Source organism: Triticum dicoccoides, chromosome 3B (assembly GCF_002162155.2).
Source record: "Triticum dicoccoides isolate Atlit2015 ecotype Zavitan chromosome 3B, WEW_v2.0, whole genome shotgun sequence".
Lineage (NCBI taxonomy): Eukaryota > Viridiplantae > Streptophyta > Magnoliopsida > Poales > Poaceae > Triticum > Triticum dicoccoides.
The window spans coordinates 742,756,181-742,782,417 of record NC_041385.1 but is presented as its reverse complement, the minus strand read 5'-3'; the positions used below and the strand labels follow the sequence as shown (position 1 = coordinate 742,782,417).

Here is a 26,237-nt window from a genome sequence, read left to right as displayed (position 1 = left end):
GCAGTGGTCGTGCAGGAGTGGTGGTGGTGGTGCACTGTTTGTTTGAAAAGGCTAGTGGCGGCCAGGTTCACCCCCGCATTCCTCATCTGGAATTTACCAAGTTTGTTTATGAACCGGGGGTGCGGTCCTGGATCAACGATTTTTATAAGCAAATCAGTGGGCTCGTGAATTCTCTATTCGCCGTCTCCATGTTTTCTTTACCACCATTGGCGGCCACGAGGGAGGTGTACGGTAATTCGTCACCCCCATGGACCCATCCATGTCACCCCCGCGGACCCGTCCATCTCTCCCCCACGCTCCCCTGAGCAGTGGAGTCCCCTCTCGCTCGCTCGCTCCGGCCACGCTCCCTGACACACCTTTCCAACCACCGAGAAAGACGAGAGAAGAGAGAAACAGGACAGAAGGCGGAGGAGAGGAGGGTGGTTGGGATGGCGCGGCGCGGGCGTGTGGAGCTGCGGCGGATCGAGGACCGGACGAGCCGGCAGGTGCGCTTCTCCAAGCGCCGCTCGGGGCTCTTCAAGAAGGCCTTCGAGCTCGCGGTCCTCTGCGACGCCGAGGTCTCGCTGCTCGTCTTCTCCCCCGCCGGCAGGCTCTACGAGTACGCCTCCTCCAGGTGCATGCCGCTCGCCGATCCCCGCACTCTGTTTTGTTTACCTGCTCGCTCCTCTGCAATTTCGCCCAGTAATTAAGATCGCTAGACTCGCTCCGATTCAAATGTTTGAATCCTGCTCTCCCCTTGGCTTCTCGTAGTTGGTAAACCAAGGCTGCAAGCCTACCACCTTGCACGAACCTCATTGGGATCTTTGGTTGGTTTCTCACACTGCTATGCTAGTATCGGCACCACCACCTTGCACATGAGCACGAGCTCTGCTTTTTTAAGTAGATAGCAGTAGTGCTTTTTTTAGAAAGGAATAGCAGTAGTGTTTTTGGTTCGTCCGGGAGAAAACTACGCGTGGTCTTGTACTGCTCCATGGAAGCTTCTCTAGTGGCGTTGACCCTGTGTCCGTATTGTTCCGCGTAGCATAGGAGACGGCAAGGACGCTTGAGCCCGTTGGCTTTCGCATCGGCACTTGCTCTACCGCGCAGCCGCATGCGCTGGCACACTGATTAGGATTTAGGAGTAGTGCTGCCTCTGTTCTAATAAAATACAAGTCAACTTTTTTATGTTCAACAAAGTTTATAATAAAATTGTTAACATCTACAGTTTTCTCTATAAATTTGGACAAAACTAAAAAGTTTGACGTTCTAGAAAAACAATACTCCCTCCATTCCAAAATATAGTGCGCCCGTGCTTTTCAAGGTCCAACTTTGACCATAAATTTAATCAACGAGATCGACTGCGGCGGGAGAAAAAATTCACCGGTATAACTTTTGCTCCCGCCGCAGTTGGTCTCGCTGGTTAAATTTATGATCAAAGTTGAAGCATGTGAATAGAGGAAGCACCAACGGATGGAGTATATTGTAGCGGTGCATATTTGATTGTATGTGCTGAATGAAAGAACCAAGTTAACGCCAAGTCTACTATACGTTCTACTAAAATGAAAGAAAAAATTACTCTTTCGCTACACTGAGTATAGTAAATCGGCATATATGAGATTAAGATAAGTAACTTGCACACGTAAAAGAAACTAAGGATGCGTGTAGTTCAGTTGTGGGTTCTATGAGAAAGATGTTGTGAGCCAAGAATTATGACAAACATGAAAGTTATTTGGGGTTTTCTTTCAAAAAGAAGTATTACCCTCGGCGTCTACATCAAGCGATGCACACGGTCATTTTTATTATAGTATTCAGCAGAGTTCAACAAAACAAATATATGGATCAACTCAATGCCACCTTATGAAACCATAGTTGCTAGACGGACTCCCGCCTTTTCCCTTCCTCCCCGGGTGCCCCCGCGGGCGGCAGGGGAGGAATCCTAGCCACCGGCCGCCTCTCCACTTCCCCTCCCCTCCTCCCTCTCCCGCCGCCACCAGAGGGCGCGACCGGGCGAACCTCGGCCGACGCCGACGCTGGCGGGGATTCCTCATCCCCTCGCGCGGCAGGGGCTAGCTTGGGTCGGCGTCTTTGTGCCTGAGCGATGCGATGCGTGGGTCATGGCGGCGCGATGGTAGGTCTGCGTGGCGGCGGCCCCATGTCTTGTCTGCGGCATGGTAGGTTGCGCTGGGGCGGGGCACGCCCGGTCATGCGCTGGCGGCAGCTGATGCAATTGCGGCCGGATCCAGCGGGCGACACGGGTTGGGGCGTGTTGCGGACAGCTGGGCCATGGTCAGCCGTCTCTGCAGTTGTTAGTGGAGGTGGCGGCGTGGTGGAGGTGGAGTTCATGCGGTGGGTGTGTCGCGGTCTCCTCCCACGGGCTTGCAACGTCCGGTGTGCTGGGTTGTGTGGTGGCCCTCAGCGCTGGCGCAGCGGTGGCAGAGCATGCTGTGGGGGCCGACGGAGGTGATGGCGATTGGCGTCTGGAGGTACTGGCTGCCACAGGGCGATAGAAGGTGTCGGATGTCAAAGTATTCTCCCCATCTAGATCTGGACAGCCAGATCTGACGAGGCGACGCCTACCCTCCTGGTAGTGTTGGCTGGCAGTTGGCCGCCGGCGTAGGCTGGCCTGCCGGGGCAGGGGTTGACACGGGTCCACCTAGTCGGGGCTAGTTGCTCATTGCGCTTGCTCCGGTCACCTCCGGCCAGGTCGCGGTGGAGTCCGTGGGGTTGCTTGGGAGTGGCGTCTTCTTGTTGGAGCATCGGTGTTGGTATCGTCCTTGGATGCCGGGGCAGCCTCAGAAGGTGTGCTACTCAGACTGCTCTCCGGCAGGCTCCGTTGTGGCGGTGGTGGCTTCGACTCTTGGTTGTGTGGGCAGCAAGGGGAGTAACGGTGGATGGCTCTGGCCTGCTCTCTTCAAGCGGAGGTGGTGGCGCCCAAATCTGGTTTGGACAGGCCAATCTTCGTCGCTGTGGTGGCATGGTGTCTCTTGGTGGGGCAGAGGAGTTCCCAAGCGAAATCTTCGCGCTTTAGCACCGGCAACAACGACGCATGTGGCTGTCGTTATCCTCTTGAGGATGTTGTTGAGGACCTATTCCTTGTACCGGGGTTCCGAAAGAAAATCCATGTCAGCGGACTCGGCAGTGGCGACGCTTGGCACCATAACCCTCTTGAGGGGGTTGTCGAGGAGCTATGGCGCTGATTGTCGGGCCATGGCAATGTACTAGGATCGGTCTATGCTTCATGTTGCATCTTTAGATTTTCTTTACTGAGGGCTTCTTCACTACCATGTATCTTTCGGCCGTGTACCTTGTTGTGTTGTTTGCTTTATTTATAAAGCGGGGCGGAAGCCTATTTCAAAAGAAAACCGTAGTTGCTACACCTACAAGCTTGATGATGTGCCTTGACCTCGCACCAACACATATAATCTAATCCGGTCTCATCAAGACGCCCACCGGGAAGCCGAGAGCATCAATCGGTCTAGCAGACCCTCTGCGTGCACTACATGCACACGCTCTATAATCGGCCGCAACCATCTTCCGCCATCGCACCTTCAACGGATTCACCTAGCCAGGCCATTTTGTTGTCGATGCCACCACGTCGCCAAACAACGCCACCATCCTGCACGCGTCCATCAACATGCGTCAGTCGTCGAGACCCGTCGTCGTTGCGGTAGATGCAACACCACTCCTCCTTTTGTCACATCTAGGCATCACCTACTCCAAAACGATGCCCCCAAGAAGGAGAACGTCCTCGAAGGCAACTCCATCGTCTGATTCGGGAGATCCAGATCTAGGTTCCGCCTGGAGCAGTCAAGACGAGGTGGCAACGATTGCAACCGATGATGTCTTCGACAAGGAGACGACGCCCAAGATGACGCCAACGTCAACCATGACCGAGGTCGACACAGTTTTCACCGGCATTTGCACCACTACGAACCAATAGCTGCCTAGATCCGCGCGTAGCTACTGAAATGCTGGCAGGGAACCATCATCCCTCGTTGACCCCTCTAGCGATGACAATTCTAGGTGGATACCAGATCAACGGCCGCCTTCGCGCCTTCCATAGCCAGAGAACATACGGGCTCATGCGGGCCATGTAGACGAGCACCACCCCCGCGCGACCATAGAACATCGCTCTGGCAACCCCCATGAGAGAAATCGACACCATGGCCACGGGTTGAGGCGCCGCACTCATGTTGCGACAACCCAATAGCCGACCTAGTCACCCCATATGATTGCAATGTTGTCCTCCAGTTGTCCACTATTAGACGAACACGAGTTTGAAGATTGCATCTGAGATAGGTAGTTTTGGGACGACGAGGACAACTCGACAAGCTGCCCCTCAACACCAGAAACTGAAGATGAGAAACCTCCCTAAGCCATTCCCTTGGATCAGGTCCTCATGACAGCTCCAAAGGCACAGGCAACACCAGCAATACCCTCCCCCCGGTGCCACCCAGCCCAGCGCTAAGCCTCTCATCAGAAACCTCAGCAGGCCTGCTCCCACGAGCACCATCCCTCCAGCTATAGGTAACCTGGGATCTATCCCTAAGGGAACTATCCCACCGGGCTCCACCACTAAGGGATAATTTGGTAGCCCGGGATCCGGGGGGGTCCCCACTTATTCCCTGGCCTGAGAAACCATGGGCCGGAGCAGCCCCGAAAAAATTCATCATGCCATTTGGGCACCCATGTGGGGGGAGGGACCCCGACCCTTTTCACGTCCTTTCCTCAAGAGAGAGTTCCACACCTCTATAGACTGGGTAGGAAAACCCTCGCTCGGTTGCTCTTGCGACCGAAAGGCGACAACGCATCAGTGGTGCCTCTCGAGATTCTCTCTCTGACAACCGAAATAGCAGGCCCCGCTTTCCTCTGCATTGGCCCCTAATCTCTGCACTTGCATGCTCCTCTACTCTCTGGCGATGGCGACGTTGACGACTCCGGCTTGGCGTTCATGTTTCTCCTTCTCACAAGATCAACTCCATTCAAATCTTTGCCCCGTCTGGCAACGACAACGATTGCCATTCGTGTTCCTCCTCCTTCGACCAAGGTAAGCCCCCTCCTCCTCCTTTTCCCCCTGCCCCCCCTCCCCCTCTTTTGTTGCTCCTCTCCAGGAGATTTGTTGCCTCCTCTCAAGCAAATCCTCTTCGGTAGCTCCTCCTCTCTAGTACAACAGCAACCAACAGCAAGGAGCCAAGGATACAAAGTACTAGTTGCCAATGTATGCCTCCCCATCCTTTACCCCTCCCCAACCCCCTTCCCCCACCCTCCATTGCTCTCTTTATTCCATGTTCAGTTGTTTACTGCTTGCCGCTTTGTTGGTTGCTCACAGCATCTCTACAACCTGCAGCAATTGCAAGGTGTGTATGCCTAGTTGCCTACCAAATTCCACCCTATTCTGTTGATTAGAACTCTCTCAGGCATCGTCTGGCCTTATGGCTTAGTGCTTAGCTGGTGAGGCGCCTCTAGCACGTTGCCTCACCTTACCGACTTACAAACATTGCGTAAAACTATGTATTTGCTTGATGTGCGGAGGCGGAGTTCCCATCCCTTCCCGCAGCCGGAGCGGCGGTTGGATGGGAAGGAGCTCACAAGCTTGCCTACGACTGAAAGTGCGATTAGGTACGCCCTCTTTCTGCCTCCTGAGAACCACTACCTTTCTATTTATGCCATACACCTCCTGCCTTTCCCTTAGCTTCATATTACTTAGTCCATTCATCATTAGCAAAACGCACACACCATTCATGTCCTTAAGTAGAAGAACAATTAAGAAATAGTGCATTATAATGTGTTAGAAAATTCCTTTTATGTGAGCAAATTCCTTTTACTTCGCTAACCGCAAATAACTAGATTTGTACCTAAGTAGAAAACACTTACTTTACTCCGTAGATTTGAACCACTTCGGTAAAACTAAATCACTCCGCAGAACCACTTCGGTAAAACTAAACCACTCAAAAAATCAGGCCTAAGTACTACCTCTGTTTCTAAATATAAGACATTTTGGTAGTTTAAATTAGGCTGCCAAAAAGTCTTACATATAGGAACATAGGGTGTAGAAAACACTCATATTGTACTCATTGTTTAATTGAATAGAATCGATAACTACGTGATAGCTATCTATACTATTTGATATCCCTTATATATCTCACTAACAAATACGACTGTTGCCGTCCACCCTAGTGTTGTGTGACCGGCCTTAGTCCAAGGTCCATGCCCATCCATGACAATATTTAAAGCCAATAAATTTTCATCTACATGTAAACTCTTCTCGGAGCCTAGACCTAGATAAATGTTTGTGTCTTTGTTGATTAGAGGAAACAGTTATTGTATGCCTACCCATATTAATGTGATATTAATATTTTAGAAATACAAAACCATGGTTATATCACACTGGACACTATAACAATAATAACAAAGCATTTTGTCCCAAGCAAGTTGGGATAGATTGGAGATGAAACCCAATAGAAACATGTGAGAACCCAAAAGGGAATAGTGAAAGTACAAGTAAACAAAATGAAGGCCAATAAATTAAGGATTTGATACATGGAATGTTGACTTCCTTGCAGTATTGTCAAGAGTAAATACCTAGGTACAGTTGAAACCTTCAAGTTTCTTTTTACATCCTCCTGCCATGTCATCTTTGGTTACCTTACCCCTTATTGTATTTTTGCTACTCTTTAGAATTCCACTATTCGCCGGTGCTTCTGCATGCCTTCATTGGATATTCCAAACCACCTTAGTTGGAGTTCAACAAGCTTCTCTTCAATCAACACCACCCCTACCTCATCATGTATTCACTTATTCAAAATTAAATCCTTTATTGTATGGCCACATATCCACCTTAGCATGTGCATCTAGTGACATATTTATTGGATGTGTTGTCTCTTAGTAGTCCAACACTCTGCTCCATATAGCATCATAGGTTTGTTCGATGTCCTAAAGAAATTACCTTTTAACTTTTTTCGGACCTTCTTATGACGGAGAATGCCAAATGTTTGTTGCCACTTGATCCACCCGGTTTGTTTTTGTGGCTAACATCCTCATCGGTAACACCATAGTTTTGCAACATTGACCCCCAAGTATCAAAATGTGCCCCTCTCAGGCACTACATGTCCCTCTAAAATAAGCTCTCCCTCCTTGAATGTAACACCTAAAGTCACACCTCATACACTTGGTCTTGGTCCTATGAAGCCTGAACCACTTGAACTCTAAAAGATTGTCTCCATAACTCTAATTTTGGGATGACGACCAACCTAGTTACTTCAACCATGACCACATCATCAACGAAGACGACACGCCAAGGGATATCTCCTCGTATATCCTTTGTGACATTGTCGATCACTAAGGCAATGTATGGGCTCAAAGTTGATCCCTGGTGTAGTCCTATTGTAATTGGGAATCTAGCATCTTGTTATCACCTACCCGAGCACTTGTCACACCATTATCGTACATATCATTGATGAGGGTAATGTATATTGTTGGGACTTAATGTTTCTCTAGCACCCACCGCATGACTATCAGTGGCGGAGCCAGGGAAATCAGATGAGGGGGGCCAGTTGTTGTTAATCCTTGTTGGGAGGGCCAGCTCATCACATCACATCATTTTTGCAGTAATTAATCAACTTCTCACATGCATATTAGCCTAAAATCAGAGATGTTAGGGGGGCGGGACCCCTGCTGGTCCCCCTGTCTCTACCACTGATGACTATCCTTGGTATTGTCAAGGGGAAGTGAATTCCGGACTTCTACGTGTTGTGCCTCCCGTATTCAGGTTGTAAACACCCCATATTAGTAGAGAGAGAGAGAGGCACACCCCGAGCCATCAACTTCCATATACGTGTCACCCTATGTTTCCTTGCAAAGGGAGATTCAAAGCATTAGGACTCCAAAAACGGGACAAAGAAGAAGACCAAAGCGGTAACGGACTAAGCAACCAACCAAGACCGCAATAAACAGGCATCCACCCAACGAGAGTAAGGACATCTTTGGTTGACGCCAAAATCTACAAAAGCCCAAGATTCGTCAGATTAGCTAGCCAAGAATATTCGATCTAGACGTACCGCCTAGATCATCCACCCGCAACTCAATGGTTTGACCCCAACCTGTTGAACACCATCTGTAATCAATCATTGTAATCATTTGCCATATAATTCTAGACAAGCAAAAGTAGGGCGGTGGTAGCTTGAGGAGGATGCAGCTCTCCTAGTGTCCCTCGCCTGCCTGCTCTTATAACAAGAGGAGGGACCGAGGAGTCGCGCCCCATAGAATGTCACATGTCAGACCTTATGCGACATTCTAGAGCGATGGTGTGGCATCCCATGCTAGTCACACCTCCCTCCTTTCGACTGATCGCTTGCTACAATACATCATGATTACCGCGCATAGGAACTGGCATGAGTTTAACCAACATAAGCTACCCCTCCCGTCGGCCAATAAACAAGCGAGAGGGAGATGGTGGATATCCCTCCTACCCTACAGTTGTTTGACCAATAACCGCCAGCATGGCTCAGCGCTTCATCCCTAATGCCTGACCAAAGTGGCATAGCTAAGGACTCATCCGGAGCTATAAGCATTTTCGCCCTATCTCATACATCACCTTGTGATCGAGCATGGCTCCACGCTTCACCCCTAGCGTTTGACCAATGCGGCACACCTAAAGACTCATCCGGAGCTGCATGCATTTTTGCCTTGTCTCATACATCACATTGTGATCGAACATACTCAAACCAAGGACACCCATGCATGCCCCCGACAGGCCATGAATCAGGAACCAAACTTTTCAGATACATTCTTGTCCTGAGCATCATCTACCAAAACTCTGCCTCCTCACAAGTGCTCACACGCTCCCCTCGATAAAACATTAGTTAGGGGTGACCCTCTCGGGCCCGCTAGACATTGTTGGGGAGACCACCGGATCCCCTTGCGTGATAAACCGTTTTAGAGCGATGTAACCTTGTTTTTATCTTTGTGTTCTTTGTAGAGATTTCACACATGGCCTCCCAGCAGATAAATTCTGTGACACTCGAAGGGTGTTGGGGAGGATATAATACCCGCGCACGCTTGCAAGGTCAGGGTCCAGATGCGTCCCCTACCTAGGTGTTGAGTCACCCTCTTGAGCCCAATTTCTAGCAAGGTGCTCATCACTTGGAAGGCTAGGAAGTGTGAGGCTACCCACACACGACATGGTCTGGCAGGACCAATGGGCATGAGCCCACCAATGATATGACCTTAGCCGTGTAACCATAGCTCGGCCAGGTATATAATGTGAGCTAGGGGCCTTCTCTGGAATCCAAGGCATTCTCGTGCCTCCATCTTGATCTGTCATTGCCCCCTCCAAACAAATATGTCATCTCTTGACGCCACTACTGGTCTCAGGAACTCTTAACATTATTATCATAACTCTTTTACACAAAAGAAGGGAGAGGACAAGACCCTCTACATTGCGTGCTCCTTCTCAATCGTCAGCTTCTCGACAGCCAAAGCATTCACCAATGACATGAGGACAGGACCGGTAGCCTCGATGAAGGCACAACCCTTTCTCGACGGGTCTCGACAATGGCATACTCCACATCAAAAACTTTAGATCTTCGTCCCTCGACCTCCTATATAACCCGGGTAGGAACGTCGGCAATGACACCACTGACTCGCTTCATGGTGGCAATAAGTATGGTTGCAGCTATTCCTTGAACCCGAAAAGCAAAGTTGGCTTTAGCTCCAAAGAAGAGCTCGAGCACCAGCTTGGACAGCCTCTTCAAGATGCTAGGAAGCTCCGCACAAAGCAACTTCCTAACCTCCAACACAAACAAAGTCCATTCGGGCGATTACACTTTGAAGCCGGGACCACATGATTGAGCCTCTGCCAATAGGAAGAAGAGAGTTTGCGCTCAAGGCGAGCTCGAGTTTTTGCTTTCTCCGCCTTTTGTCTCACCTCCCAAAGCCTCTCCCTTCCACCTCAATGGTTTCAGCATGGATGGGAGCACATGCGACCCAAACTTCATCAGGCCAGGATGGAGGTATTTAACCCCCTTCACCTCACCTATTGTTGCGTGGTGGAGCTCAAGTAACTCATGCAAAATAATGAAAGACACAAGGACATAACTTGCAACAATACATGCTTCCAAAGGAGAATACTGCCATACACAAAGATGTCACTTTGTTGTATCCAATCACACGTCGATATCGGCCACCCTGGCGGAAGAACGATCCTCCTGCACTGGCATCCTAACATCCAGCAAGGATGAGAATGGTATAGCATGGTGTGAACCTTGGTGCCATGAACACATGTTCTCCAATGAAGTACTTGCAGTAGGTTCACCTCCTTTCTGTCCTCTGGGCCTGGGGGAGCCGCTACATCAACATAAGCAAACCAAGGATAAACCGCAAAAGGAGCAGCTCCAGATGCTCGATGACTCAACTCAGCTCATCAACACACCGTTTTCATTTTCGTAGTACCTCCTAGGTGAGACCACGTCGATTTCACTTCCCCCTAGGACAAGCATGGCACCCCATTTCCTAAAGGCAAGAGCGATCTTATGCAAAATCGAAAATACTCAATAGAGTTCAAATAGAGGCGAAAGGATTCACGAGGTCTCAAAGCGCTTGCACTTCCCCGGAACTTGATGACCTCGACAACGCCAAGTGTCTGCTCACAGAAGTGCCATCCACCTCGGAGAAAGCCAAGGAACCAATGCATGTAACACGGGTAGCTTCGAGCATGGAAGTTGCATCATCATGTTTGAAACACTGCGAGGGAGGCCACCTCCTCCATGAAAGTCGAGAATCAATGAAGACGACTCTGACCCCAAAGAAAGACATAATGAAAACCCCTCAACTCCAAGCAAAGATAGGAAGTGTAACCACGATACTGAGAAAGTAAAATGAGCCATACTATCATGGTCCTCAACTGGGAACATGAATCTAACATAAAGGATAGGTAGAGTTGGATCCCAAATCTCCAACCCCCCTCTTGAAAATTGGGGTGTGATTCCACCTCAGTGTCCTCCATCAAGGTACATGCGTTGAGCAAGTTCAGTGGAAATTATATGAACCAGATGAAAACACACCACCAAGTCTTGGGCAGGAAAATAGCCGAGGAACACTCACCACCCCGATGAATGTCAGGATCACAACGGGCAGCCTGCCAAAGTGAATGCCCCTGCCCTTGCGTTATGATAAGATAAAGTCTTCGACAGTGTGGGGTAAAGACAACCATCCATGGCAAGATGGTAAAAGGCCAACACCATCAAGAAAATTGACTTGTTCATAGATAGAGGTGCCCTCCAGCCCCTCCTGCTCACGGCGACTACATTGCAAAATGATAGAACTGCTACATCCGTCGATAAGAAAGACCCCATCATGGATTACAGATCTAATGAAGAGGACACAGGGGAGCAAGATGAAAACCCTAGGGTGCTGGGAGAACAGGCAGAAGCAGGGATCAAATTTGTCTCTCCCCCTTGCTCGGGCAAAGCTCAAAGAAATGGGAGAAGACATCAAGGTCCATCGGGCAGTCAAGAAACGCCTCACACATATGAACAAACTGTTCAAAATAGTTATGGAAGGAGGCATCCCATGCACTAGATGAATCTAGTAGAAACAAATCAATTTCTCCCTAAAGTCCAAGGGGAGAAAGCCAAGCGCATCACGAAAATGGTCTGGTATCACCACCATCTCTCTCGGCACTGGGAGGGCAATATTATTGGTGGGATTCGATAGCCAGTTGCATGGGTAGTAAACCTAAATGACGAAGCCAATGTTACCTTGATAAACTCATGATTTGGGCCACAACAAGACCGAGGGAGAAAGAAGGGTGTGGCTGCATGAGCTTCCTTTGCCCATGGATCCAAAAACCAATAAGAGGCATAAGGAGGTTGGGAGCAGTGAGCCCCAAGGAAATGAAAGAAGAAAGGGAAAGGGGAGGAGATGATACCTTCGGCTAACAAAGTAATAAAAGCAGTTAAAACACCAAGCAATCACCCAAATCTAGGTGTCAAGAAGTCGGCCCAATGTGGTCGCACATATTGTGGCATGGGGAGGCATCCAAAAAAATTCCTCGGTCAATGGGTCGCCCGAATCCGAGTGGGCACGATACCTATCCGTCAGCATTCGCAATTCACGCTGGCATCCCATGCAAGGCATGTCGCATGTTAAAACTAGAGCACAGAGGATTAGGGCAGGTGATGACCCAACAAAACATGGTACACCACGGTTTAATGCATTCCAACGACTTCAATACCACATCAAACTATCAGGGAAACATGCCCACAACTTCATTTCGTATGTTGATGGGGACTTGTCTGAGGGAAGTGTTCCCCACTTCTCTGTAGCGCCTCAATTATTTGAGGCGTAATAACCCATTTTGGTATGACGAGAGGGTCCACACCTGGGTCACCAACTTCCACATATGTCATACCCCATGTTTCCTTACAAAGGGGGATTCAAGGGGTTTAGGACTCTAAAGACGGGTCAAAGGAGACCAAGGTGGTGATGGGTAAAGCCATTGACTTCCATATATGCTGCAACCCATGTTTCCTTGAAAGGGAGATTCAAGACGTTTAGGGCTATTAAGAAAAGACAAAGGAGACCAAGGTGGTAATGGGCTAAGCCATCGATCAAGACCCCAATAAATAGGCATCCACCTAAAGGAAGCAAGGACATCTTCAATCCACGGTAAGATCTCCAGAAGCCCAAAATTCACCAGATTCAGCTAGTCAAATATATATGAAAACATCCCACCCAGACCGTCCAACCCCAGCTTGGCAAGTTGATCCTGACTTGAACGCCCTTTGTACTCAACTATTGTAATCGTTTTGTCATATAATTCCACAAGTAGCAATAGGGTTATTACTCATTGCACGAGGGCCTGAACTTGGGTAAAATTTGTGCCCCATGTCCATCAGGATAAGGTGATGTCCCACTATCATACAAATTACGTGTGGTTATGCTTGTTGTTGGGTACTTTGCCGAAAACACCTTGAGAGCTATCTTGTCATATGCCTTCTCCAAGTGGATGGAAACCATATGTGGATCCTTCTTATGCTCCTATATCCTTGCATAAGCTCACATAGAAGGAAAATCACTTCTATAGTCGATCTCCCGAGCATAAAACCAAATTTGTTTTTTGTGGCATTTCTCTCACTTCTAGAGCGATGTTCAATCACTCTCTCTTTCATGGTATGGCTGATAAGCTTCATTTGCAACAAATACAACTTGAATATCTCTTTTATTCTAAAGATAGGTACTAGTGTACTCTTCCTCCACTCTTGGGGCATATTGTTTCACCAAAAGAATGGGCTAAGTAGCTTAATAGCCATACTACTACCACGTCCCCGAGACACCTCCACACCTTAATAGGAATACCATCTGGCCTCAAATCCTTTCCTCATTTCATCATTTTTAGTGCCTTCTTAAACTCAAGCTCATGAACCTCCTCCCAAACCACCTATTGGTTTCAACAAAGGAGTCATCTAGCTCAAGCATAATGTTCTCATTCCCACCATCGAACAACTAGTTAATGCATTCTCTCCATTTGTTCTTGTTCTCCTCATCTTTCACTATGGGTTTGCCTCCTCCTTGATGCTTTTAGCTTGGTAATGTCCCTTGTCTACCTCTCACGAATTTTTGCCATCTTGTAATCATCATTTTATTCCATCCTTTGTGCTAGCCACTGGTATACCTCATCATAGGACTGCCTCTATACTTCACTTACAACTCACATTGCTTTCTTGCGTAACACAACCCTCCCCCTTTACCCGGGCTTGGAACCGGCTATGCTTAAAATACATAGGGGATTCATTTTGGACACTAACCTATGAAAAAATGGCATGTAGATGCACACATAATTTAATATAGTTATGTAAATTATTTGAAAGTAAGCAGACTTGATTTAATACAGTTTTTGGGTGAACTGAATGCATTATGGACTTGAAATGAGAAAATCTACAAGAAAGGTATTTCAACTTAGTTAAACTAATTTGACCATGATATAATATGGTAGAATATTATATTTATGTAACAAACAAACCAATTAGTTATTCTTTGATGGGCTGCCCATCTTTATCATTTACCATACAGATTGTGCCTTTCCGTTGATGCATGACTATACCTCTTTTCTATAACTAGGTAGAAGCCAATCTCTTGCTAGATCCTTGTTCCTATTACACTAAGTCAAATATAAAAGTCCATCTTCTATGCTTGTGAATGTCATTGGTTTCTTAGTCATTTTATGTTGAGTTATCTTCTATGCTTCGGAATATTTTTAGTTTCTTAGTCATTTTATTGTTGCACATTATACTACTTTGGTGTGCTTGTTTTCACAATATCCTAAGGAAAATTTTGAAAAGCAATGTCATGCAAACCGTGTTTCCGATAATGGCCTATTGCTCATTAGTGGTGATTTTATATGCACATTTATGATCTTTCTATGGTACTTGTGATTTCTATAGTTTGATGATTCATTTGCAATTCTTTGTCTAACTTGGTTTTAAAAGATCTGCATAGGAATTTCTACTTCAATTAAAAAATGCTCTCAGGTGGGGCATTGCTGCAACAACACGATTTGCAAGAATTTTCCTTTATATGGTTTTGATGGTGCCTGTAGTGATAAACAATTATTACATTTTGATATTATTATCATTCATATGATTGTTCGGTTTTTTTAAACGTGTATATCACATGAATATAGTTTTTGTACTTCACTATGAAACTCCTTCCCTATTTTAATTATGGATGTCATAAGATTTAGTTGGTTTTATAATTTTGAAGGTACCTTTAGTAATGGAAGTTAAAAAATCATATATTATTCCTCTTATGAAGAGTCATCTATGCAACCTTTTAATATTAACAAGTCATTTTTAGTGCTTTTTTTGAGAATTGTGTTCCAAAAAATATATTTAAATGCACTAATAATTTCCACTATGTTCACCAAATTTAAATCCGGTCTTGTCCTATTTTAAATGCACTAAATTTTCAAGGTTCAGAATCATATATTATTCCTCTTGTTTCAGTTTTTTTGTTGGGGATTTCCATCAAGTCTACAACTTCAAAACTAAACTTGTATTTTATATGGGGAAAATATACTTCTAGGATGTGTTCTTGTGATGTTAAGGTTTACCTTGCAAATGCTAGTGAATATATTCTTATAATCGACATGTAAACTCTCATATTAACTTCAATTGATAATTTGATGTTTGATAAGGTGCACTTTTGATCACTGATTTAGTTTATTTAGTTTGATTTATATCTTGTAGTGTCACTTCATCTCATGTCTTGATTTTTTTTCTTTGACTCGTATCTCATGGTGTCACTTCAATCTTCGACCTCACCCCTCTGTGAAATGATTTTATCTAGAAGTAGGACCAGTTGTCACATCTCGTTTTTGGTTCTTATCCATTTCCTCTTAGTACTATCTTGTCTTCCGTACCACAAAAACCTTTAATTGTTGATGCTTTTGATGTCCAAAAATCTATGTCAAAACACTATGAAGGTCCATGAGCCCCAACCATTAGCCTCATCGTGGTGTCCTCCTCCTCTCCACTCGCCTAGTGTGGCTATTGACCATGTTGTTATGCATTCCTCCTCTCTTCTTCAATCCAAGTGACACACAAAGACATTGAGTACAAGGTGTCACTAAATTAGTTTAGTTCAGATAACAACAATTTTGACACTTACATTCCATCCTTGTGTGCTACCTTCACATGTAGTAGGTTGGTGGCAGGAGCTGAAGCTCCCACCTAACATGTGATAAAAATGAATGTGTGAATGCTGATTAATCCTTGATAGTCAGTATTACATGGTTTGGCCTCCCATAACATTCTTTGACTCATTTTGCTTCCTTTATCTTAAAGTTCTAACATCGCCACTATTTGCATTTGATTGTTCTCCTTGTCACCTCCCTCGTGAGGAATGACACAATGGAGCAGGGGTGGTGACGGAGCCATGGGTAGAGTTTTACTTGAGAGAGGGAAGAGTCAAAAAGTATAGGGAGATGGAAGAGAAAAAGAAAAACATGAGGGAGAGTCCACTATTAGATGGGGATACTACCAAAATCTAGGGTTTATCCCCTATAATGTTCCTTGAGTGCATTATACTCCCTCCATCCACTTTTAGAGGGCCTAATTTTTGAATATCGCATACCAAGGCACAAGATGAAAACTAGAGAAAATTTAGGGATTCACCCGTCATCAAAGCATCTACTAATTGTGAAAATCTCTTCATCTTTCCTCATATTAATTTCACTCCTATAATTACGCTACATGTACTACATTTTTATTCTCTCACGGGTCAAATCTGACATGCATTGGCGTGGAGACCAAAAGAAAATGGCTTGCAAGCATGCATGCCATTAAGTGCCTCTATACTTAAAGGCTCAGTCACTTCTTACGTGAGAGGATTAAAGGCCGCATGCATCGATTAGCTAATTTGGCCTTGTATAGATGGAAAAATGAAATTTGAGGTTAGGCCTTGTATAAATGGAAGGAGGGAGTAGGCCGAAACCAAAGGCATTAAGAATTTTGGGAATGGCCAATTTGCTTGGCAAATGATGCTAAGATGATACTGGAGTTGGGATTGCAAATTGAGTCAAAGGAATGAGCTGAGGTGCCAGACATAGACTTTGGATGTGAAATACAAAAGGGGAATCAAGATTGTAAAGCACACCAGAGCAAAGAGTTGAGGGACTAATAGCCAATTTTATCGTAATGGTTGCATTCGCACTTGACAGATCATTGTAGCATAGTGTAGATTTAGGAGCCCTCTTTTTTCGTTGGCATGGGTTCCGGTTACTAGATGATAGCAAGTAGGCCTAGGGTTGGCTCTCAGTTCTGGTGTGATGAGACAGATTGGTGTCTTTTATTCACATGAATAAAGGTATTGACTAACAATGGTCGTCACACACTTGTTTCACATGAGGACTGGTTACCTAGTGGCCTTTTGAATGATTGTTCCCCTAGATTATTCATGATTGCCAACAGGGACTGAAGAATCGTTGAGAAAGAATTCAAGAATAATAACCCGATTCATTCTTTGCCAGGATTACTGGAGTGGCTCAATTGAAAAGAATTTGTTCATATTTGGGAGGCACAACAAGATGTAGTCCTTTCGTTGTACTAGGTTTACCCTACGCGACTGGTTCGTTCCTCATATGGGGTATATTCGACAAAATCAACCTATTTAGTGTAGTTTTTTTGTTTCACTTCTCCATTTGAGGTAGTAAGATTTGGAAGGCCAAGACTGAGCCAAAGTATCAATTCTTTCCACGGTATATTCCTCGATAGGGTGTCGCGACTAGCTGGATGGCACAGATGGGGAACAGGAGGCGAGAGTTACCCATGTCCAGGTCCTCGTGGTGAAGGTAAACCCTACTTCCTGCTCTATCATATTCATGGATGGGGTGTACATAGTACAAAGGTTGCGATCTCAAGGATCATGTGTGTATATTGAGGGTTTGATAGTGGATTGTGTTGCCTCTATCAACTAGCCCAGTGTCGCCTTATAAAGGTTGAGGAGGCATAGGGTTACATGATTTCCTAGTCGACTATGGCGGCTAGGAGTCCTTGCATGGTCTCCTAGTAGGCTTGACTTGGACGCCAGGTTGATTCATTCCTTCTTGGGAGGTTGTGGGCAGGGTAGCAACCTATGCCCTATCGCAGCCTGGTCGGCTGACTACCAGTGGCCTGAGGTACCCCTGGTACATGGCACCACCAATTAGCTACTAATAATCATGTTCTTACCTTTGACAACCTTGAAAGGCATGGTTGGCCCTACGAGCAAATTTATGTGCTTTGTGGTTTGAGCCGGAGATATTCATCACCTTTGATTAAGATGCTACTTTAGCCATGAGGAGTTGTTGTTAGTGAAGAGTTGGAATGGCATCCATGTTGCCAACCATAGCATGAGTGTCCTCTATATGGCTTCATGGGACCTTCTCTTATCGGCCAATGTCAAAGAGTTGTGGAGACATTATAACTAATTGACCAGTTATGCTTTCTAGAATGTATTAGAGGAACATAGTCGGTGCATTTTTTCAAATATCATGCTCTCTGTCAAAGTATAGCCCTCCTTGCTCATGAATATTCCACACAATGTGGTTTGTGGTCATCAATGGATAATTCCTTGTCATTTCCTAGGTGGTTGGTGCTATGGTTGAGGAAGGGCCTTAGTGGTTAGTTTCTTTTTCTCCTACAATAATCAGTGTTCTTATGCTTCATGCTTGCTTAATCAGTGTTCTTATGCTTCATGCTTGCTGTAAGCAAGCTTATATACACATAAAACTCTCTTCAGTTTGATGGGAGGGTAGCGTTCCTGGCCGTTTTCTCAAGAAAAAACTTTATCATTAGAGTGAATGACGTGTTGTAGAGGATTTCATGTGTTGTATATTTCTATATTGATGTTTTTCTTTACCCTTTTGCTATTTACTTATGCAAATGTTTGTTATTCTACTTATGCAAATGTTCTACACCACCCAAGGCATATCTAGTTAAGGGAACTAGTCAAATTTCTCGCCAAAACCACGCGCGAGGACCAAAGGGGCAAGGGGTAGCCAAAGTTCATAGAACATGAGGGCCACAGAGAGTGATATATCTTCTCTAGGGTACTTGGGTTTACCCTAGAATGGTATCCCCTCGCGGGTCCCACTTTACGAGGGCTAAGCCAACTCAAGTCCTAATGGGTATGGATTGACATAATGCTACTTTGATCCTTTCCGAAAGAAAAAGTTTACCTAATAGCATCTCAACTTACAAATAAACGAGATGCATGGCGGTGTACATCAAACTTGTTATGTTTCTTTGCTACATATGGACACTACCTTGGTTAATGAGTCTGTGTTTAATGCCATCTTACATGGTCCTTTGTTATTGTGTTTATGTATAAACTGACATGTCCATTGAGGTTGCTTTATGTGTCGGTTCCTCATACTCAAGGACTATAGTTTTTCCATGGTGCAATTAACTACAAACTTTTTAGAGAGTGATTTTACTTAACGTATTGGTGGAGGAGCATTTCCCAACTTCGACCTAGCTCCACTCCAGCTTATATAGCACTAACACTAATGTTTGGGGTGTATAGAAGTTTTCTTTTTACAAATTTTGATGCCATTTATTCTCTAGTATGTGTTCTACTATAGAATAACACGTTGGACACAAGTAAAAGACGGCTAGGATTTGTCTACCACTAATACGACCCTCCCAAATATGGTGAACCCAGTTCTAGAACTAAACACAACATGTCCACTTCTTGGGTATTCAATATCAAGTATGGGGATTGCATTGATGTTGTTCACCACTTGGGCAAAGTCCTAAGACTGTATGACACCATAATCCCATAGCTCAAGAAGTAACACAAAAGTTTGCAAGGGAATATATATACCTCCACTTCAGGGGTGGGGTGTCACCAAGTTGAACGTTGAACTCATCATCTACCTAACGACATAAGGATCCAACCCAAGTATGGCATGCCATGCCTAAATACATCAACGTAAGCTTTGACGGACAAGAAATCAACCACATCCCATTTCCAATGATTTTCCTTGGAGGTCGCAATTAAACATATATTCTGCTCCTTAAGAGGTGTTACTAAAGTAACTTCCTAATATGTGTATTGTCAGATTCTATAAGTCGTATTGCTCCAAACCCCGTGCCAAGGGGCGAAAACACATGTTTTTGTCACTTACCCCTTTGGCACGGATAAGAAAAGGAACCGCACCATTCCATTCAAGGGGATTCATCTTAGACACCCATTAAAGTTATCTGACATAACACTCTTTCGCGGATGGATATATGGTATAGAAAGTCCACTAACTATAAGACCGGTATTGCCAGATGTCAAATAATTGGACCACTTCGAAGCTTGATTATGGAACACCTTAATAACGTAGGGATGCCTCAGCACACCACCACATTCATGCAAGCACCACGATTATGCCTCGAAAAAGGGACCAAAAAGGCGCCTCTTGGTGCCATTGAGCAAGAAGTCAAAAGGTCCTAATGCTTTGTCAAAGGCATTCAAAGTCTTCCTCACCATCCTTTCCCATTGAGTCATGGTTTGTGATGTGGGCACTTGAGCTTCTAGAATCAAGTAAGCCCATTGCATGAGAGAGCTATGTAAGGTATAAGTTCAGTTTTTCTAGCATGCTCCATTATTTCTCTCATCAATGATCTAGCCTATCGCGTTTGGTCAAAGATTTGTTCCACGTTTCCTATGTGTGTCCATGATGATGGTCTAAGGATAAAGGTTTATGCTGGAGCCAAATGTTAATGCTTGAAGAAGACCAATCTTTCAATTCACTTTGAGAGTTTGTTCAACGTTGGACGGACAAATGTGAGATAATGAGGGGATAACTTCTATTCTAGATGAACATTGATCTCACAAAACCAATTTTGCTTCCAATTTCTTCAAATATTCTCCATGAATTCTTCAAGCATTACTTGGTTGGATAATGATCCCTTGAGGGGCTTTGTCCAGGACGGTCTTTAGATTTGGAACGGGGTAGTGGAATAGTTCCTAAGGTTCCTTAGCTCCCACCAATCTCAAAAGGTGCCTCGAATGAAACATGCCCTTGATCAACTTCCTCAATGAGGGTTCAATATGAAAAAGATGCAATTGTTCCCACATGTCCGCTTACCCTATTCCAGGATTGAAAAATCCGTCCTTGCATGCACAGGAATTACATGTTCCACCTTGAAGATTGGTTGACCACTTTAAAGTATGAAGTCACCACCCACAAAGCTTGTCCTTTTACATCTCCCTTGGGGTTATTCTCAGATACTCCTTTGATAGGATGCTCTATGTTAAGAAATATGCAACCTGTATTTTTTGGGGCCAATGGCTAGTATATATATACATGCCATGTGGTAAATATGCAGGAAACCCCTCATACAACAAAAAAATATACAAGCTATACTTGAAACATAATATAACTCTAAGAGTCCCCTAAAACACAAGGTGGATCCACAACACTAAGTTTCAGGAAATAAAACCTAAGCTGCGTTCTGATACCATGTAGAGTTGCATGCACTAGCCACTTCACCCAAAATCTCAAACTGGTGCCAGGTAGCAGAACTCTGTGTGTAGAACTCATCAACCGTGGAGTCACCCTGCTAAAGAGCATGCTCATGGCGAATCACAGACTGGTATGAGGCATCACCAGAGGGTTGATAGCGAGGCCCAAGATGGGTCCACGTCTCAAATATAGTAGCGAGGCCCATAAACTCAAACGCAAACCACGGCAAAACACTAAGTGAGAACAGCCGCAACACATATCTTCATCAAACTACTAAGTGTAAGCAAAGTGAACCTCATGGTAAGTGGCAAGACCTCCCCATAGGCCAAAACCTCTTGATCATAAGCACAAACCGCATCCTCGTCAGCAAGCTTAACTGCACCCTTAGCAGCCCGAGGAGCATTCGTAGCAAGAGACGGTGGCGTCAGCAAAGTAGGAGCCACAGAAGGAACCATATGTGGCAAACAGGGGGCCTTACCAGAAAGAACACACATAGATGAATCCACGCATATGAATGCGCATAAAGGCAACCAACTGGGTGGAATTAGCACCATAAAAAATTATCAAGCACCGTGGAATGATGACATAACTTGACCATGAAGACATTGCTTCTCTTTTTTTAGAATTTATTTTACTCGTCTTTTGGACCGATGCCCAACTCAATAGACAACCAAATCGATTCGGCGGTAGACCTGCTCGTGGAGGGGCCACTCAGTTTGGCAACGGACCAACGGGGCGCAAAAAGCCGATAGCTGTGCCAGGCGGACGTCTGGGGCGGGCCTGTGGGCACACGGCCGAATCAAGTTGATGTTAGGCGGACCAATCAGGCGGCAATGTGGCCAAATCGAGCTGGCGACACAACCGACGGGCAATGGCTGACTAGGAGAGGCAACAGGCAGTTTGAATTGACCCGACATTGACCAAATCGAACGAGATCAAAGCGATTGGCGGGTGCAGCGGAGCAGTCAGGTGTGTGTGGACCAACGAGAACAACAACATTGATCAACAATGAATTGATCAGATCTTAATATGTCAATTCATATTGGAGGAAGCAACAGGGAGAGAGTCGACGGCAGCAGGAGAGACAGAGTAGGGTCGACTAGAGAGAGAATGACGATGCATGATGGTGGATCAATAGCATGAATTACACATGCCAAAAAAACTAGGCTCTGATACCATGTCAGGAATATGCAACTTGTGTTTCATGGGGGCAAATGACTAGCATATATATTCATGTATACGCGATAAATATGAGCAAAAACCTCATACACCGGGAAAATATACATGCTATACATAGAACATAATATAACTCTAACACTATGGACCATCATGCCGGTGATGCTTCCATTACGTGGCAATAGATATAGGAGTCTTTCCTCCCATTGTTAAAGCGCCTTCATGTAGGCCTATTGCTCTTGCGCTCATCTTCATCAGAAATTTGCACGATTAAATAATATAGCGTGATCTTGTGACCCGACCTCATCTAATGCATATGTTGCCCAATAATAGTAGTTGCTTGTGTGGTGGAGTGTGCACATCCAAGGAGTAGCTCTGGCATCAACCTTCCTCAAAAGTCTTGCTTACCCTTTGTGTGTTTCCTTAAGTCAAGGCTTGAAACTTAAGTAAGATTTCTCGTTTATCGGCGACACAAGATGTTTGAACATTTGAAAGAACACTAATAGGGCATACGGCTTTGCAAGAAGAAGTGTGGTGCAAAGCACCCCCATGTCATATGTATTCCTTTTTTGCCAGCAAATAGGATGCAACCCCTCATGATGATCCCAGTAGGTTGTGGATCAAGAGATATACCCCCTCACACTCTGGTCTCATGTTAGTAGTTCTTTGATATTGCCTTCTAAATGTGTGATGGGAGGGGGATATATACATGAGTGATATTGTATGCCTTTATTCACTTCATGATCAAGTGAGGCCTTCTTATTCCGCCTTAAGGTTTCCACTATGCTCCAGATGAGGAGGTACTAGGCTCTGCCATACTATTGTTCTATGTCGAGGTTCTTTATAGTGATAGCCTTCATATGCCAAAGCTTGAAGGATGTTGGTGTGCTACTTGTCAAGGTTCTTTACAGTGAGGGCCTTCATATGTCGAAGGTTGAAGGACACTGGCATGCTCCGTCGAGCAAGACGACCCTAGGATAACATGCTCTTATAGTTATCCCAACTTTACGATACCATTTTAGAACAAGGGCTGAAGGAAAGCTTCTTAGCTACATCATCGTCACCTTCATGGACAATATTATCATTTGTTATCTTTGGCCCACACTTTTTATTAAGGCTTAAGTTCCACTTCTTTGATCCTTCTAGGATGTTCTTGCGCAAATTGATGGCCCAAAGGGTTTAAATTGTGCCACAAAAGCAAACTAAAATCCTCGAACAAGATCTTGTATGGTGCCTTCGATAATGGCAAAACTCCTAACCCTTATGTGCATGTTTCTTCTTTACATGTTTGCTTCCTCGAGCTCTTTGCCCGGTAAGAAAAATTGCTAGGGAACTTGTCTTGTTTCTACTTGTTAAACTGAGAGAACATTAGCAGCTGGAAATTTTGTGCCAAAGTTAGTGACTTATGGATTACGTCATTCATGGATCTTTGAAGGATGCCTGCTTTTGCAAGAACATATGCTTCTACTCGGTATTGTTGCTTACAGTCAGGAACTTCCACCATATCATATACTGTTCTTGAGCTATGTAGGGGCCTTCCTGGATGTCATACATTGTTCATTATGCTTCTTTTAGGAAAAGTGAATTGGGCCATGATCATGATCTACACAAAAATATCGGGCTCTTCCATTCAGTAAGGAGTTAAAGGCTGCTTGGACTTTCAATGGGAACCTTTCCAAATCAACCACCTCTTAGGCAGTTAATAGGTCGGCCTTGTTCAGGCCCCTAGCCCTTATCTTTCTAATTACTCCACCCTTTCTCCAAAAATTAGTGCAAACTATGATGGAAACAAAGTAATCTATATACAGGTTAAGTCATACTACCTGAAATTGAACTCAGTAATCCCTAATTTGTAGGTCGTATAAGCTTGGTGAAGTCATACTTCTATAATTCCTATCTTCATAAAATCTCTATTTGCATATGCTCTCCAAAATTATTGTTATTGCAAGTTCTGAATAAAAAAGGTGGTACAAAAGCTTCTGAAATTACACTAGGTAGATATTGTTTCTGCAGGGAGAGACATAACCTATATACAGGTAAGACAGAGAGACATGAGTTCTATTTTCCTGTTTTCTCATAGTACTTATAACTGTGTTTAAAATTGCCAGCCAGAGCCTAAAGCTTGAAAGTACAGTTTCCAAACGCTAATGTTATCCATTTATTTTCAGCATAGAAGGTACATATGACCGCTATCAGGCATTTGCAGGAGCCGGAAAGGACGTGAATGAACCCGGTGCAAGTAACAACAATGTAAATTAATTGCTATAGCTTTTCCTATTGCATAGCTTAGAGCTAGTTTATGTGTGGGACATTTAGCTGCCAAGCATCATACTGTGAATTTAATAAGTCTGTATTTCTGAATTTACCACGGAAATGCACTATGCAAGATGAAGTGTTTGTAATCAAGAATTATGTTGCCTACGCACATGACCAGCAAAATGAGTCAAATATGATCGTTTTCATAATCTAAGTCTAGGTTGTAATCACCCATTTTGTATCCAGGATAGCCAAATTCTATAATAGTTTATATACTCTTTTTAAGCAAGATTATCTATATCCCCACATATCTCTGACATGATATGTTGGTTCTGAACCAGGATGGAGATCCTTCAAATATACAGTCAAGGCTTGAAGAGATTACTACCTGGTAGCCCTTGAGGCTTTACACCATATCTCCTAGTATGTTATTTACCGCGTTTAGTGCAATGCTGATTATGTGCAATCCTGAAGGTCTCTTCAAAACAATGCTGATGACTCAGATGCTAATGAGCTAGAGAAACTGGAGAAACTACTGACAGATGCTTTGAAGAATACAAAATCGAAGAAGGTACACCTAAATGACTGTTGATATTTGTAACCAACTATCGTAGCAAGGAATCAAGTTTCTGGTTCCTGTTGCGCCCTTGCACCATCAGAAAATGCTCTGTTTTCGGCCATTTTCACTAATTAGGCAGTTCACAGTTTTAGCATGATCTTAGTTGCTGCAGTCTCGCTCTTGACGCTCCAACTAGACATAAGCAATCCATGGTTCCTTAACAAAAAATATCTCCTACCTAATGGTGTACGGCATATGTTTTTCATTTGGATTGACTATTCTCAAGCACAACAGACAGTTCAATGATGTGGTTGCATCTAGACTCTTAAAAGAATGGTCCTGAACGTGTCAGTTCCTATATCTTGGTAAATGGTAGGTAAAATACATTGGGGGAAAAAACTCATTGGCTAATTCACAATACATGTGGCTGTGTTTGACAGTTTCACTGTTTCAGCATAACTCAGAGGAAGTAAGCTGCTAGTACATTTTCTAAATTCATCAATAAAGGTAGATGTGCTACCTGTATCGTGTAGAACTGTACTTGGATGAACTGTCCTGTGATGTGAAGTCAACAGGTGTTCTGGCTATACAAGAATCAGGCTACCATTGATGTTTACTGTAAGACAGCGACACGTTGGTTCTGTTGTAATTTTTCTGAGTATTGTGTAGCTTATTCCATGGCATTAGTAAGCCTGTTTGTATTGCAGGCTGCCTGAAATGACAGACAAAATAGAGACATCAGAATATATCCTGTCAGTTACCTGCAAACAGGAAATTAAAATTTTGAAATAGAGCCTGGCATGAGAGTTCAGTCAACACAAAGACTATTGCAGGGCTATTTAGCGTGTAAATTAGAACAGGGTATTGTTGTATCCTCTGAATCCATGTAGAAAGATTTACTTACAAGCTTTGCTTTGTTGCCACTGGAGTGCAGATGTTGGCGCAACGAAATAGTGGTGCAGGAACGAGTGCAAGCGGCGAGAACTCCAGTCGTCCTAGGGGACAGAAGGAAGGAAGGACTTGAGCAGCCATGTGATGTGCCTGCATTTGGTACAAGGAGAGCTCTGCTGCTGATGCCACACTCTTCCCCAGTTATTGGATATGAAAGAGTTGTGAAGGATGCTGCTTGTTGGGCAAATTCAATAAAAGGGTGGTGGGTTAACACCAATAATGTCCTTGTTAAGTTATCTGATGTTCGTATTAAACCTATCATTCTCTTGTCAGTCTTCTCCACACAGTCCTTGTTAAGTTATCCCATATTTGCTGATTATT

The 26,237-nt window shown here is 44.6% G+C and overlaps 1 protein-coding gene across 1 annotated transcript; it reads left to right on the top strand.

Moving 5' to 3' along the window:
* The first annotated feature begins 221 nt into the window (after nucleotides 1–221).
* LOC119278201 (MADS-box transcription factor 51-like) lies at nucleotides 222–26,237 on the top strand. Its single transcript, XM_037559554.1, has 5 exons — nucleotides 222–613; nucleotides 24,319–24,400; nucleotides 24,748–24,797; nucleotides 24,881–24,977; nucleotides 25,900–26,237. Exons 1-5 carry the CDS (start codon nucleotides 429–431, stop codon nucleotides 25,987–25,989), a joined length of 504 nt encoding a protein of 167 aa, XP_037415451.1. The 5' UTR covers nucleotides 222–428; the 3' UTR covers nucleotides 25,990–26,237.

Bases quoted from the DNA above. Each gene is read 5' to 3' on its own strand.
- LOC119278201 (XM_037559554.1), top strand. From the start codon at position 429: ATGGCGCGGCGCGGGCGTGTGGAGCTGCGGCGGATCGAGGACCGGACG. The intron at 614-24,318 runs GTGCATGCCGCT...ATTTATTTTCAG, and splicing joins TACGAGTACGCCTCCTCCAG to CATAGAAGGTACATATGACC. The intron at 24,798-24,880 runs GTAGCCCTTGAG...GCAATCCTGAAG, and splicing joins CTTGAAGAGATTACTACCTG to GTCTCTTCAAAACAATGCTG.